Here is a 15803-nt window from a genome sequence, read left to right as displayed (position 1 = left end):
CAGCAAGTGCTGCCTCTCAGTGAGACTCCCAGAAGGAAGGGCAGGAAATTAGCATCCCAGTGTATTAGTCTATAGGCTAAGACAGTGTTCAGTTAAAATTCAATATGTGTGGTCTGGGGATGGTAACTCAGAGCTAACAGGAAACAGAGCTTGCCTGAGCCAGTACTGAGTGGAGAGGCCCAGTGGATCCTGCAGAGGTTGGTCTTGGGGAAAAGCATCCAGAGCCCTTCCAGATGCACTGGCATCCTTTTTAGCTCCCATCGTGAGCCTCCTTCTCAGAAGAATGAAACAAAAAAGGCAGGAGGCTGGGGCAAAACACTTGCCATACAAGCATGAGGATCAGAAGTTGGACTTCCTAGTGGCCACACAAATACTGAGTGGGCATGGTAGCCTGTCTGTAAGCCTGTGTTTAGAAGGTAGAGACAAGGATTCTCAGGGGGAAGCTTGTATGTTAGACTACCCAGTGGTGACTCTGAGAGAGCCTGACTCAATGAATAAGGTTGAAAGCAATGGAGGAAGACTCCCTGTTCAGCCTTGGGCCTCTATACACACACACACACACACACACACACACACACACACACACACACACACACACACACACACCCACCCATCACAAGTTCAGCCACACACATTCACATGTATGTAAGCTGCATGCATGCATACATGAGTGTGCGCGCACACACACAGCCTCAGGAAAAAGGCCTCAGGTGCAGAGACATCTATGAGACTGCAGGCAAGAGTGTCATAGCTATAAATAAAACATCTCTTTGAGGGAACAGGTCTTCAAGATCACAATAGTTCTCAATCTCCTGAATTAAGTTGCATTTGTGAAATTGTATACACAGTTAAAATTTTTTGGAACAGACTTCCATTCCACATGATATTCCCCAAGGAACAGGAAGCCATGGGAAATTCTTCCAAGAGGGGACAAATGTTTGTTTCCAGAACTTAAAAGCGGTATCGCAATATGTGACTGCCTACCTTGTAACAATTGCTGACGTTTCGGCAGAGGTGTTACACCATGAAAAGCGGTCACGCTACAAGCCAAAAGACCTTGGGGAATCTGCATTCAACATTCAAAAGCACAAGACAATATTTGTATAAGCACGTTGTACTCTAGTGGCAGGATGAAGAGAGATGGACGTTTATTGAACTTTGACAATGAGCAGGGGCCTTGCCATACTTAACAATAACAGGCACAGTACAGACTGTTAGCACTTCCACTGAGGGAGGAAATGAGGCTTCCCAAAGTGGCTCATCTGAGGTCACATAGGCACAAACAGCATGGCTTCCCTAAGGTCTCCAGGTCCCATTTGGGATATTTCCTGCTAGAATAGTTTGTTGTTGTTGTTGTTATTGTTTTTAAGATTTATTTATTTTATGTATATGGTGTTCTATCTGCATGTAACCTGCAGGCCAGAAGAGCGCATTAGATCCCATTATGGATGGCTGTGAACCACCATGTAGTTGCTGGGAATTGAACTCAGGACCTCTGGAAGAGCCGCCAATGCTCTTAACCTCTGAGCCCTCTCTCCAGCCCACTAAAGCAGTTTTTATAGTTAACTGTTGATTACTACCGAAGAGATAAGAGAAGGAAGAGTCTCTGATAAGGTTGGAAAAGACAGAGCCCCGTCACATACAGAGACATTTCCAGAAGACACTAGCGAAAAATGCAAGCTCATCATTAATTAGACTCCCATGCATGTGGAATGCTTCCTTTCTGTATCATATTTTGGAGATTTAAATGTACTTCGATTGCATCCCAAGTACAAATTGAAAGCTACCCGCATTCGACTGTTTCTGTCCATGATTCCCCGCTGTGGTCCTCAGACCACCGTCTCGATGGAGATGGTGTTACCATTGGCCTCCTGACGTCTGGGCTGCATCTCATCTTTGAAAGCCCTGGTTAGAACCACTTTTAAGGACTCCCTGAATCGCTTCTTCTTGCTGCTGCCCACAAAAAAGTAGATGAAAGGGTTGGCACTGCTGTTGATGGTGGAGAAGAGCAGGGAGATGTTATGCAGGTTCCCAAAGGCTGCCCAATACTCATAGTACAGCAGGTAGAGGACCCGCATGGGCATGGCGAAGATGAGGAAGATGATGATGGTGACCATGATGACAATGTACAGCTTTGAAGAGTGGGAGGCCCATGTGTTCTTCCGTATCTTTACCACCAAGATGGTGCTGGACACTAGCATGAGCGGGGTGAAGACCAGGAAGCTGAGGATGGCTATAAAGATGATGACCGCTCGGCAGTCACTTCGAGAGTGACTCTCTTTCCCACTGTCAATGCACATGACATACTCCATGGTGGTCACCAAGCATGAAAGTGCCCACAGGAGGGCACAGACGAACGCTGACTGGTGCTTGGGGCGGTGGCATCTGTACCAAATTGGGTAGAGGACCGACAGGCACCTCTCCACACTGATGGCTGTCAGCAGATAAAGGCCCGTGTTGTAGCCAAACAGAAAAGTCACTGATAATGTAACAATTGTGTAGTAATGGCCAGAAGAGAGTTCATAGTCCAAAGCATAGTCGATGGACAGAATGAAAATACAAAACAGGAGGGAGATGTCAGCAATGGACAAGTGGGTGATGTAGACTGTGAAGGGATTTCTCCTCATCCGGAAGCAGAGGAACCAGAGGAGAATCCCATTCTCCACAAAGCCCAGAGGGGAGATGCTCATAATGACCCAGTGCACTATGGGAATGGGTGGGTGCAAGCTCCCCAGGGAGGCATTCCTGCTGGAGGTGTTCATGGTTTTCTCCTCAGCAAGGGAGGTCATATTTGAATGGTCCATGAGGAGGCTTTGGGCTGAGCCGCTTCAGGTAATTTCCTGCAAATAAGTCAAACAAACAAAAACTATGAAAACTGAAGAGTTAAAATAGAAGAGAGGGCTTGCAGGGAGCAGGAGGCTCAGTTAGGAAAGTGTTTGCTTTGTAAGTTGAATCTCCTAGACTCACATTTAAGAATAAAAACCAAACTAACAAACAAAAAACCCAGATATGGGGCCTGGAGATGGCTCAGTGGTTAGGAGCACTTCTCTGCAGAAGACCTGGGTTCAGTTCACAGTCCCCAGATGGGGGCTCACAATCTGTAACTCCAGTTCTGGTGGATCTGATGTCCTCTTCTATAGGCACTGTACGCATGCAATGCACATATACACATCCAGATAAAACACGTATACACATAGAAACAGATGTATTTTTAAAAGCTAGATGTGGCAGCATACATTTGTAATCTCAGAACTGGGGAGGCAGAGATGGGGGAGTCCCTAGAGCTTGCTAGCCATCCAGCCTACCCAAACTGTCAAGTTCTAGGCCAGTGAGCAATCCTATAAAAAAATAAAAGTGCATGGCACCTTAGAAACAACACTCAAGGTTGACTTCTGGCCTCTGACACATACACACCCACATGCATGTGTACTTGCACACCCATCAACACAGACATACACATACATACCCATGAAAACACACACACACACACACACACACACACACACACACACACACACTAAAATAGAAGAGAGATATTCAGCTATGAATCATAACCTTGACATTGTGGCTAGAAAGTTCAGAGGCAGGAGAGATGACTCAGTGGTTAAGAATTTATTGCTCTTACATAGGACCCAGCCTGGGCCACAACCTGTGGCCCCATAGGAGTCTGGGGGTCATGCTGCAGCCAGGGCTCTACAAATGTGGGTGGCCTGTGCTGCCACCCAGGGGGCCATGGTGTTATCCAGGCCCAGGCTGCTGCCAAGGGCCACATCTGGGTCAATGGCCCAGTAGCAGCCAGGGTCTAGATTGACATCCAAAGCTCCTGTTACCACTGAGGGCCATGTAGATGCCCAGGGTCAGGTCAGCCAACAGAGTCCATGTTGGTGTCTGGGGGCCTTGCTGTAGCTGGGGCCATACAGATCTGAGTGGCCTGCACTGCTACCCAATGCTATGGTGACATCCAGGCCGGAGCTGCAGCTGAGGGACATGTCTGGGTCTGTGGCCCTACTGAAGCCAGAGTGTGTGTTGATGTCTGAGGCTCCTGTTACCATCAAAGTCCATGTGGATTTCTGAGATCTGGGGGGCCATGTTAGTGTCTAAGGGCCACGCTGCCACTGGAGCCATGCCGATCTGAGTGGCCTACAACACTGCCATCTGGGGCAATGGTGACATCCAGACCCGGCTGCTGCCAAGGACCTCGTCTAGGTCCATGGTCCTACTGCAGCTGGCCCTGCCTCTTGAGAGAGATAGCACCACCCCTCACCACAGGCAAAGGAGAGCCAACCCTGATGGCGTGGGCATAGGGAGCTGACTCTGTGAGCTTGCCTGAAGACAGTGGCCTGGAATGACCAGTTCAGCTACACCCAGGCCCACAGCCAGGCCTTGGGTTGGCCCACCCTAACAGCTACCCATCTAGGACCTGCTGGTCCTGTGGAATGACACCCACAGGATCTCCATGACTCTGGGCAGCCGTAGCATATCCCAGAGGAGTTTTGGTGAGGATCCTATGATGGCATGCCAGAAACCAGAGGCCTTGAACCAGACCAGGGACTTATTGCAGTGAACATTTGCTAGTAAAGCTGATTGGACAAAAGGGTAATCTGTGTGATACACCAAGGCCTCCCAATGCCACCAGGATGAATGAAGAGGTATGGGAGAGGCAGGAAAGACGGAGAAGCCAAAAGGTTTATTTGGTTTTATTCTTGTTTTTGTTTGCTTGCTTGATAGGTTTTATTTTGGATTTTTTTTTTTTTTTAATTTTCTCTTGGGAGGTGCTGCAAGGATGAGGGGAGGCTACAGGGAGACTGGGAGATGAGTGGAATTGGGGTGCATCATGTGAAATTTCCAAGGAGTCAATAAAGAAATTATGTTTAAAAACTGTGGGTGAAATAAACCCTTTCCTCCCCTTCACCCCCCTCATAAAAAGAGAGGACCCCCAGGTTTAATTCCCGGCACCTATATGAGGTTTACAAGCATCCAAATGGGGGATCTGATGCCCTCTTGCGACCTCTGCAGATACCAGGCATGCAGGTGGTGCACACACATACACACATGCAGGCAAAACACTCACTAGAATAAAATTAAATAAAATAAATATTCTTAAAGCAAAAAATAAACCAGTGAAATTTATTCTGACGATGTATTTTATTTAACCCAGTGAGTTCAAAACAGCATTTCATCATATAACTGATATGAAAATTAAAATGGGGGGGGGATGTGTGTCCCACCTGCAGTGTGTAGCTTAGCAGATGAGCCACATTCCTATGCTCAATAGGAGCAGGTGACCAGTGGCCACCCCGTAGGGATAGCTCAGGCCTTCAACTGTCACCAAAATGAAATTTCTCATATAAAGATGGGTAGTCCAGGTTCTCAGGAGCAAACCCACACCAAATGCTGGGAATGTGTAACACCAGACGTAAGCTGGGTTCTTAGGGAGGGTGACAGGGACACCCTGCTGTCTCAGACAAGACTCACACACCCAGGACCCTCTAGACCTTGAAGGCAATCAGCTCTTGGCTTCTCACCTGAGAAAAAGGACCTCCCTGTTTGACTGTAATGATGGGGTGAAAGGGATCCTCACCACTATGCTGCCTCCCTCCCTATCTCCTCACTGAGCCCCAAATTCACAGCCTGCCCCTCCCTCCTCTGAGAAGCTGTGTCCCACACTTCCCTTTTATGACAGTTTTTATTTCCATTCAACTGTCCTCCCTCTTCCCCAAAGCTTCAAACTACATTCATAAAAATAGATGAGAAAGCTGTTTGAGCATGTTAGGTCCAATCATATCTGTCTTTTAAAAATCAAACCGAACTTCAGTTCTACAGTGGGGGATTCATCTTTGCGACAATGGAAGAGGCTTTCTCCATTCTTTCAAGATTTAATTGTAAGCTGTTATACAGACTGTTAAAAATAAGAGCCTCTGCGTAGTTTTGTTGGGGAGGAAAAAAAAACTGAATCTAATTCAATTTGTTGAGCGGAATGAAGGAGAGTGTGCCAAGAACAGGCAAGCACACAGCAAGACACAGCTTTATACAGTTCGGGGGGCGGGGGGTCTAACATCACTGGGACCTGAAGGGTCAGTAGGAGTTGGTTTGCTGAAGAAGGGGAAGAAAGGCATTTTACAAAATAGCGCACACCATGGACAGGAATGTGCATGAAGACAGGAGGTACAGAATGCCCTTGCTAGCTGTACATGCTTATGTCTGTAATCCTAGCAGTCAGGAGACAGAAGCAGGAAGATCACTACAAAGTCAAGGTCAGCCTGGTCTACATAGTGAGCTCCAGGCTAGCCAGCACTGAGTAGGAAGACTCTGTCTCCAAGGTCAGCCTGGTCTACATAGTGAGCTCCAGGCTAGCCAGGACTGTGTAGGAAGACTCTGTCTCGACCCCAGAACCACAAAAAGAATGCTTTTGGCCAGCTGTGCATGATGGTGTGCACGCTTTTAATCCCAGCACTCGGAGGCAGAGGCAGATGGAGCTCTGTGATCTCCCTGAAGAAAAAGCACTCACTTCAGCCCAGGGTATCCCAAGGACTAGACACAGTTTTCTCAGGGTTAGAGTAAAATTCTTTTTTTTTTTTTACATTTATTTATTATGTATACAGAAGAGGGCGCAAGATCTCATTACAGATGGTTGTGAGCCACCATGTGGTTACTGGAAATTGAACTCAGGACCTCTGGAAGAGCAGTCAGTGCTCTTAACCTCTGAGCCATCTCTCCAGCCCGGAGTAAAACTCTTGAATCACATAGTCAGACTGATTTTGATCATTGGGTTTTTAATGCAAATAGTTAAATTATGAAAACTAAATTCTCATTAAAAACAACAACAAATATAATCCCCCCATTGATTTGTTATAGTGAGAGTTTACTTAAATGAACACATTGCTATAAAAAAATAATCACATCCTCAATGTTATTATTATCATTATTATTATTATTATTATTATTGGTTTTTCGAGACAGGGTTTCTCTGTGTAGCTTTGCGCCTTTCCTGGATCTCACTTGGTAGCACAGGCTGGCCTCGAACTCACAGAGATCCGCCTGGCTCTGCCTCCTGAGTGCTGGGATTAAAGGCGTGCGCCACCACCGCCCTGCCTCAATGTTATTTGACCATTGGGAATTTCCAACTGTCCAGTGGCAGTCTGGGAGGCCTGGGAACCGGCTGGCCCTGTGTGCTCACCATCCTAATCCCCATCCTCTCAAGGATCCTGGCTGTCATCTATCACACATCTGTGGGGGTAGCTGGGGGGTGGGGAGTGTGGGGCAAGAAGAGCCACGGTTGCTGCTTGTTGACAAAACAGTCTAGCTCGGACTTTACTGTAGCCACAGTGATACAGTCCCAACAGTCACGAGCACCCTGTGGTTGAGTCCCCTGAGGAGGGACCACACCTGCCTGGCATCTCCAGGTAGACCCAGTTCTAGGATGGCAGGCTTCTTGTCCAGACATGCACGTCATCTTGTTATTGAGTTAACTGTAGCTGCAGGCTGCGTGCTTACCTGGCAGGGATAGTCCAAGCAGAAGGACAGCTCATCCTATCAGGTCTTGGTGGAGAACGCAGTGGTGGGAACCTCAGCTGGGAACAGAGAGCAGGAGGACGGGAGCAGGTGGTAGCATCATTAATCAGCTACATGGGCAGCATCACAGAGCATCGTTCCCGCCTCGCTGTTCCTCATGGAAGCATCTCCTAGGGAGAATGAATTTCCTGGAGCATCAGAGTGCAGATGCTAGCATCCAAAGAACCCTTTCTTGCTGCCTAACTATAGGTCCTTCTCACCAGTGTGGGAGGCTGGGAAAGAAGCCATCATCACCCTCATTTAACAGGGGAGAAAATTAAGGATTAATACCAAGCTTGGAACCTCCGCAAGTCATAACCTCACTGGGGGCTCTGCCACCACAATTGCTTGATGGTGGCCGATGTTCCCTGGGCAGCAGCAACACAGCGGTGCCTGAAAATGCTCAAGGGTCTTCATCAGAGAGCTGGCCAGGTCTCCCGACTGCCAACCAAAGGCCAAGCCTGTTTCCCACTCACCAGAGAAGAAAGTCTAGAGACCATTGGTTTAACCAAGCCTCTCACTTCACGGACAAACAGAAACCAGAGAGACTGGACCAGCACTTGTAACCAGTGCAGAGCATTGCCAGCCGGAAGTCCTGCCCTAGCCCTCACTCCTTCATGGTGCTGCAGGTCCCACCCATGGGAGAAGTCTTCCCACGCTTACATTTTGTCCTCCGCTTTAGTTTGTCACTAACCTCTTCTTTGAGGACTCGAAGGAACCATGTTCCCTGATGGAGAAGACTTTTTCCCTCTAAGATCTAAGGTTGATTTCAAACTATGAATTCGTCTATGGTAGGTCCAGGATTCCTGTGCTCTCTCTACATTAACATCTATTGTGATGCTCATGTTTGTAATCACAGAGGCAAGAGGCTTACTACAAGTTGGAGGTCAGCCTGGTTTATGGAGAGTGTCCTAGGAAAGTCATCAAGCAGCAGAGTGGCTCTTATGGATGGATCAAACCACTCCTACCTTTGTAAAAGGGCCACCAAAATGCCATCCTAATGGACTCCTCTATAAGCTACTTAGCTGTGATACAAAGTGGGGGGACTTTAATTTATATTACCTTTTATTCCAATTGTAAAACAATATGTTCTTACAGCAGAATATTTGGAAATTTCACATGTAAGACAAGTACTCAAAATTAACCTTATTTAAAACTTAAAAAAAAAAAAAAAAAAAAAGATAAGGGACTATTCCATGTCCTAAACGCCTAAAAAAAGTTGGGATCAGTTTAAGATAAGGATTGGTATCATATATTTTCTCACTTCATATTATATTTTTCCTCCTATCATGATGTTCTCTAAAATGTATTTATTTTCAACTAACCCTCTAGCTTTGAACATATCAATTGCTTCTCTTCATTATTTTAAATATATATATGCTCATATTTGTAATCATATACATGCACCTACAATCAAATTTATAAAATGTGTATGTGCACATACAAATACATACATCTATACCAACATCTCCCAAGTCCATGAAGAGTTGGTTATCTCCATGTTTATAACTTCCTTCTATGATAGTAAGGTAGATGGCTCCTGTCATCCACCTATGTGCAAATAACCCACTTAGAAGCCCTTCTTCTGTGGTTGAACAGTCCACACTGCCACTGTGCCCTGCTTTGGAACACTTTTTTCACTTATCAAGGGCTCCATGTTTACCTCCCACGTAGACGCCCTGCCTGATGCTGCCACCCTCTGTCATGGCCCCATTCCTGTGTCCTCTCCCTGCTGGGCTGCATTCCCTGCATGAGCAGACACTACCCATCTTAGGCCAGACTGGCCAACACAAAGAATGCTTAGCTCAATCCATCTACCTGTAGGAATTAAAACAACTGTAAACAGTAATATCACATCTGAGTATAAGGAATTTTTTTTCAAAGTCAGTAGAGGTTGTGTTACATCATTAAAATGTCACAAACTAGTCTTATAGTCTGGGATCTTTTTTTCTGGCATGAGGCAGCTCTTTGATGGTGTGCATCGCCTGCTGAACTGTCTCTTTTTTCTGAGACACAGGTACCCCTACATGAATTGTCAGGGGATCTCTGGGTGGTTGTTGATGATGATTTTTTTTGAGACAGGGTTTCTCTGTGTACCCTTGGCTGTCCTGGAACTCACTCTGTACCCCAGGCTAGCCTTCCACTCACAGAGATCTGCCTGCCTCTGCCTCCAAAGTGCTGGGATTAAAGGTGTGCGCCACCACCACCTGGTGTTCATTTGTTTTTTTAAGATTTATTTTCAACCCCTACAGTAATTAAGGCTCAGAAACATCAAAGAAGAGAGAACGGAAAGGTTGTGAAAGCCAAAGAACCAGGAAGTCTGCATCAAAATAGTGTCGTCAGTAAATGCCAGGGAGGTCACGCCCATGAAAATCTCAAAAGTATGGCTGCCAAAAAGACCAGAAAAATGGCAACACCGGTTGACATGCCAAGATAGATGGGGAAGCATCTCAAGACCTCACCACTAGATGAAAAGCTACAGGTTATTAATGGCTGCTGAGAAAGGGAAATTCCATCTTCTCCAGGGATGAGTCCCCTGATAGTTATCCAATCCCAAGTGATTAGCCTTAAACATATAGACATACAAGCAGCACTAAAGGGATTCTTAAGGTTGTATTTATGTGTATATATGTAACAATATTAATTAAATAAGAGGCCATGGATTTCAGAGGGAGTGGAAGAACACTAGAGGAGCTGGAAATCTGAAAAGGAGGGGAATGTGATGTAAATATAGTATTCATGCATGAAAGTCAAAAAACAATTTAAGATTCCTATTTTTTATTTTATTATGCGTCTCTGTGTCTGTGCACCTGAGTGCAGTGCCCACAGAGGCCAGAAGAGGCCGCCAGATCTCCCAGAGCTATTGTTACATGTAGTTGTGAGCTACCCAGTGTGGACTAGAAACTAAAACTGGGTCCTCTGTAAGAGTAGTGCATGCTCTTAACTGCTGAGCCATTTTTCCAACCTCAGATCTGTTTTTTATTATTTTATTTGACAGTTAGTTTTTCAAGATAGGGTTTCTCTGTGTAACTTTGGCTGTCCTGGAACTAGCTCTGTAGACCAGGCTGGCCTCAAACTCACAGAGATCTTCCTGCCTCCTGAGTGCTAGGATTAAAGATATGCACCACCACCCCCTTTAGAGCTGTTTTTAACTGTCATGGTTTGCTAAACCACAGCAGCTAGATTTGAAGCCAGTTCCATAGTGCTTCTTTTAAGTATGGCCTCACCTGTCCCAGCACCCCAAACTTCAGACTTCAACAAGTGGCCTGGTCACCCTAATGAGATGGTACAAAGGCAAACAAATGCATGTGCTCCTTGACTTGTGCTGGAGCCCAGCCTGACACCCCTAATTGCCTTCAGTGTATGACCGTAGATAGAGTAAATGGCAGCCACCTTCTCCTGATTTCCACTCCATTTGTCAAGTCAGAGCTCCTTCTTCTTCTTTCTTAGGAGACTAGAATCTACCTGGATGTGACTGAAGTCCCTCTGCAAGGTTCCTCCGGGGCCTTTGACCTGATGGCCTATTCCTCAGAGTGGCAAAGGCCTAGAATGTGGCCAACCTCATTGTTGAGAGTGGTCTTTGCTCTCTCGGTAGATGTGAAGACTGCCAAAGAGGCTTTGTTGTGTACATTACATTGCTGTCTGTGCCTAACCCTGCCTGGCTCAGGAGCTTAGCTTTCAAGCCAGCTAGCTTATCACAGATGCAAACCCCAAGCCAAGCAGTCCAGCCCCTCTGAACCTTGGCTCCTTCACATAATTATCAATTTTAATATATTTCTGGAAGGCTGAGATATGAGAACAGCTAGAAATTGGAAATTTAGAGATTGGACGGTTCTTTGCCAATATGAGTCCTGTGGAAAAGTTGGGCTGAGATAATGTAATCAGCCAATTGGGGGAAACAAGCCTGGTGGTTTCCACAGCCGTGGAAGGATGTGAACTCACTCACACAGCCAGGGCCTGACAGCTCCATCCAGGGTTCACACTCATCTCTCCTGCACGTGTGAGAAGTAGTTGCACAGTGGAGCCGATGGCAGAATCAAGGAGCACCAGTGGGGATGGAAGGTTTAGATTCTTCCACCAGCCCCTGAGGAGGCTCCACAGGCAAAAGTCCTCACAATGCAAGCCTGCTGACCTGAGTTCAATCCCCAGGACCCACTAAAGGCAGAAGGAGAGAGCTGACTCCATAGAGTTATCCTCTGACTTCCACTCATGTCCCCACACATATGTACCCACACACAATAATCATACATTCAATTTTTTAAATAACAAATGTCCTGTGTTTGTGTGCATTCTCTAGAAACTCAGGAGCAGGCATCCTCTTCCACATTCCCCACTTACCTAGTCTTTCCTGAGCCCCAGACTCCCATTCTGAAACATCCCTTCTGAGAGAGGGGGGGAGGGGAGGGGGAGAGGAGAGAGGCTGGGGTGATGACAGAAAAGACAGAGGGGGAAGAAAGACAATCAGAGCAACAGCAACAGCAGCAATAAACCCAGGGGTTGGAGGAGTGCGCATCTGAAACCTGCTCCTGTTCCCAGGCAACCGCAGAGAAGCTGACCCCAGGCAGGACCTTGTTCGGTGTGTAGATGCAAAGAAAAGAGTGCATTCTTTTCCCTGTATATGTGTGCACACCAACCTGCACAAATAGAAAGCCATTTGTGAGGTGGAATTTCCATGGCAAGAAAGGGCACTGAAGAGAATGTGCGACAGGAACACCTGTCCTGTGTTAAACACATCCTTACATTACCCCAGCACCAGAGCCACCTGCGTACAGGAGCAAGGACAGGTCCCCTGTCCAGTGTGCAAAAGAAACAATGTGGTGTGCTGCTTTCAAAGGTGGAGGGGGATTATGTCTCCTTTGGGACATTTGGCATGCCTGGCAATTTAGAGTTCAAGCTGAGTTAAGTGTGCTAATAGCGTCTAGCAGCTGAAGTCCTGCAAGATGTAGGACGGCCACACAACAGAACTATCCCATCTTCAGACATCCACAGTGCTGAGGTGAGCCTCGGTGCTCCAGAGGCCAGCTTGTGATCACCTTATTGTCACACACAGCAATGTGTCAACAGCTGGTACACTCACTCCTTGCCAAATTACCCCTCCCACCCTGCAAAGGTCCATCAGAGACTGCTTAGTGCACCTTGTCACCGTTGGGCTAGACAGAACTTCACAAATACCGACGACCACTTAAGGAAAGCAAACAGAAGCCCACCCAGCTTGCCTCTAGCCATGCCCAGGGGCTAAGTCAAGCATTTTCTATATAGTAATCAAATACTGTCACAGCCCTTTTGGTCCCCAGTTCTGCAACAACCTTGAAAGCATCTGCATCCACCACCCAATCTGCAAAGCAATCCAATGATTCTTCCATACCTTCCCAGTCGTGAGTCAAGACGACAGAGCTACGGTAGAAGTTTCAACCTGAAAGTTGGAAAGCGGTATCTGGGAACAGCTCCCCCAGCAGAAAAGCAAATTTCCCAAAATGAAGGCAGTGGGAGACAGAAGTTTTTGCCAACACACACTGACAGCAAATATCTAACACTCCATAGAAAGCAATCGGCATAGAAATTGCTGTGGGGGGACAGCACGGGGGAGAGCTTGCTGTGTTTGTCAAGAGCATCTGAGTAACCCCACACTGGAGCGCAGACTCACTGGTGTCCTTCGCTCAGGAAGGGTCAGAGGTGACAATGGGGAGACAGCTCCTTTGAATCCTGTGGCATCCATGCCCAGCCAGCCCGCCAGGTCGCCTGTCCCAGCATCTCCAAGGATGACTGCAGATTAGTCTCTGAAGTCAGAGCTGCTCTCCCGCTGCGGAGAATATTTGAGCTGTGCCAAGCAGATGGTCCCACGCTTATCAGCAGAGGCAGTACTTCAAATGGCATCACTCACTGACACACAAGTGGAAATCTGTACCCTGATCCGTAGTGGGAGTGACTAGGGATAGCACAGGGTGGCTCATCACCTTGAGAGACTAGGGCCAGCCTGGACTAAAGAGAATGGTGCTCCTGAGACACACTGTATGAAAGGGCAGAATACATAGACCCATTCCTATTCCCAGCTGACCTCCTAAGTAATCACATGACCTGCATTGAGCCCTTGAAGACTCAGTCTTCTTTACTGTAAAATGGATTTTTAATATTACCTCAAAAAGGTGTGGGGATTAAAAGGGACATGCATGTCTAAATCTGTATCGTGAATAAATCTGCACATGGATAGAAAATTCAATACACATTCCTTCTTACAGGTCCTTGGAGTATATCATGCAGAATTTACTGCAGAAAGTTGGGCTGAGGAAATAGAGGAGAAGGGAAGCCAAGGAGCCAAGGATTGTAGTAGAGGGATATGTCTGCCCCGTGGCAGTACCCAAGCAAAGTCCTTCCCAGGAACTGCTGTTCTTGTTAGATTCTCATGCAGGAACCTGGAAACACAACATTAAAAAGCTTTTCCCTTGACCTCTGTCCACTTTTCTCCAAGGACCCAAGATAAAGCCAAGCAAGAGAATTCTAGATTACCTGGATCTCAGGTGGCCATGCCCACAGTGACAAGCTACCCCAACCCCAACTCCTGTCCACACTTCTCTTTTCAGAGAACTTCCTCCAGTTACCAGTGAAGTAGCAGTGACCCTGGAACCAGTCAGATCAAGGGGGAGGGAAGGTGATTCCAATGCATCAGAAAGCAGGTGTCCATAGACCAAGTCCCGAAGCCTCTGCTGACACTGTTTCCAAAGCAGGTCTGAAGGGCAGGAGCTCAATTACTCTGTAGGAAGCCCAGGGCTCAGTCCTCAAGGAGGGGAAGGAGACCACGTGAGAGGGGCCTTACCCCAAAGACCTTCAGACCACAGCTGGCACTGACACAGAGAGATGATAAATCAACAGAACCGATGAGCTCTGGCCAGATGTGGAAAATGCTTTCTCATTACCTGATTTCCATGTTCCAATGGAAGAGAAGGCCAGCCTCCTGGAGGATCTTGCGTTTCAGAGGAAAGCTAGAGAGAAAAGAAAACCTACTAAGGCAAACTACAAGGTAGAAAGGAAGGAACACACCGTGGGGAAGGATCCGGGAGAGAAGCCAGGATCCCTGAGGATCCTGAGACAGCCAAAGGCTGGCTAAGATGTCCCCAGCAGCAGTCCCCGGGGGACGGGATAAAGGAGGATGGGATGGGACAGAAGGATCCCCTCTGCTCCTTTATCCACATTTGGTGCTTCTCAGAACTGAGTCTGTCCAGATTTGGCCAACAGTTGTCCCCAGGAGTGCCGTGGAACCCTGAACAGAGTGACCAACTAGAGAGAAGATGCCAACGTCATTGTTTAAGTCAACAGAACAGGCGCACACCCATTGCCTTTTTTCCATCTCCAAACATAACAGAGATGCCTGGCCACTCTGGCAGTGGACACAAGTCACCCAGTTCGGAAGTTGCTACCAGTCACCAGGTGAATGCAGAGCAGAGCTCCCAGGAAGCTAGGTGGTCAGATGGTCTCCAGGGAAGTTGACCATTGGCGGAAGGGGGCCACTGCTAAGGGAGGGCTCTCCTCCCACAGAGTGAGTGGGTGGGGGAAGTTGCCAATTGTTTTGTGACTAATTGGCACCACCAACAAAGCAGGAACTATCACAGATGGGGCTGGAGTTTCATTTGTGGTAGATAATGATTTATGCTTAGAGAAAATACAGCGACGTACTGTAAAAATAAAGCTGCTTGCATTGAAGCCGTAAATAGGACGGCTATTTCTGCGCTCGGTTTGTCGTGGTGAGTAATCATTTTCTTCAGAGGTGGGAAGACTTGGGGGGAAGGAGATCTAGAGAGAACAGGAATAGGGCTGGCTGAGCCCCGGGAAGATAAGTATCTGTGACCCCCAACTTTCCTTACATAGAAGTTCTAGGCTGCACTCCTGTGAGGTAAGTCACACCTTCCAGAGTTCCTCAGAGAAAATTCCCCTGTTCCTCCTGTCAAAGGACAGAAAGATGAAAGAAGTCTTGGGATGGGGGGGTGGGCGGTGGGGTTCAGGGGCGTGAGAGAGGAGAGAGCATAGTAACAGAAGCAACTGAAGGAAGGAAGGACTGGTTTGGGCTCACCATCCAAGGGTCCAGTCTGTCATGATGAGGGAGTCACCATGATGGGAGCTTGAGAAGGCTGCTTACATTCCATCAGCAGTCAGGAAGCAGAGAGCAATGTATACTACCACTCAGTTGGCTTTGTCTCCTTCATTCAGTCCAGAACCAGGACCTACAGAATGGTGCTGCCCAAATACAGTGTGGCTCTTCC

The 15803-nt window shown here is 47.2% G+C and overlaps 1 protein-coding gene across 7 annotated transcripts; it reads right to left on the bottom strand.

Annotated features, from left to right (window-relative positions):
• Positions 1 to 1498: 1498 nt before the first annotated feature.
• Positions 1499 to 14484, bottom strand: LOC118570217 (proto-oncogene Mas). 7 transcript variants are annotated; one of them, XM_036168565.1, is made up of 4 exons: positions 12917 to 13425; positions 11890 to 11971; positions 7495 to 7682; positions 1499 to 2840 (listed from the first exon to the last, which is right to left on the bottom strand). In XM_036168565.1, exon 4 carries the CDS (start codon positions 2802 to 2804, stop codon positions 1830 to 1832), a length of 975 nt encoding a protein of 324 aa, XP_036024458.1. In that variant the 5' UTR covers positions 2805 to 2840; positions 7495 to 7682; positions 11890 to 11971; positions 12917 to 13425; the 3' UTR covers positions 1499 to 1829. The 7 variants fall into 7 exon arrangements, with proteins under 7 accessions (XP_036024458.1, XP_036024459.1, XP_036024460.1 ...); XM_036168566.1 differs by having other exon boundaries at positions 7495 to 7679; XM_036168567.1 differs by lacking the exon at positions 11890 to 11971 and having other exon boundaries at positions 12917 to 12964; positions 13196 to 13425.
• Positions 14485 to 15803: the final 1319 nt, after the last annotated feature.

The sequence above is a fragment of the Onychomys torridus genome, chromosome 19 (genome assembly GCF_903995425.1).
Source record: "Onychomys torridus chromosome 19, mOncTor1.1, whole genome shotgun sequence".
Classification (NCBI taxonomy): domain Eukaryota; kingdom Metazoa; phylum Chordata; class Mammalia; order Rodentia; family Cricetidae; genus Onychomys; species Onychomys torridus.
Note: the sequence above shows the minus strand (reverse complement) of the source record. Positions and strands in the feature narration are given on the sequence as shown.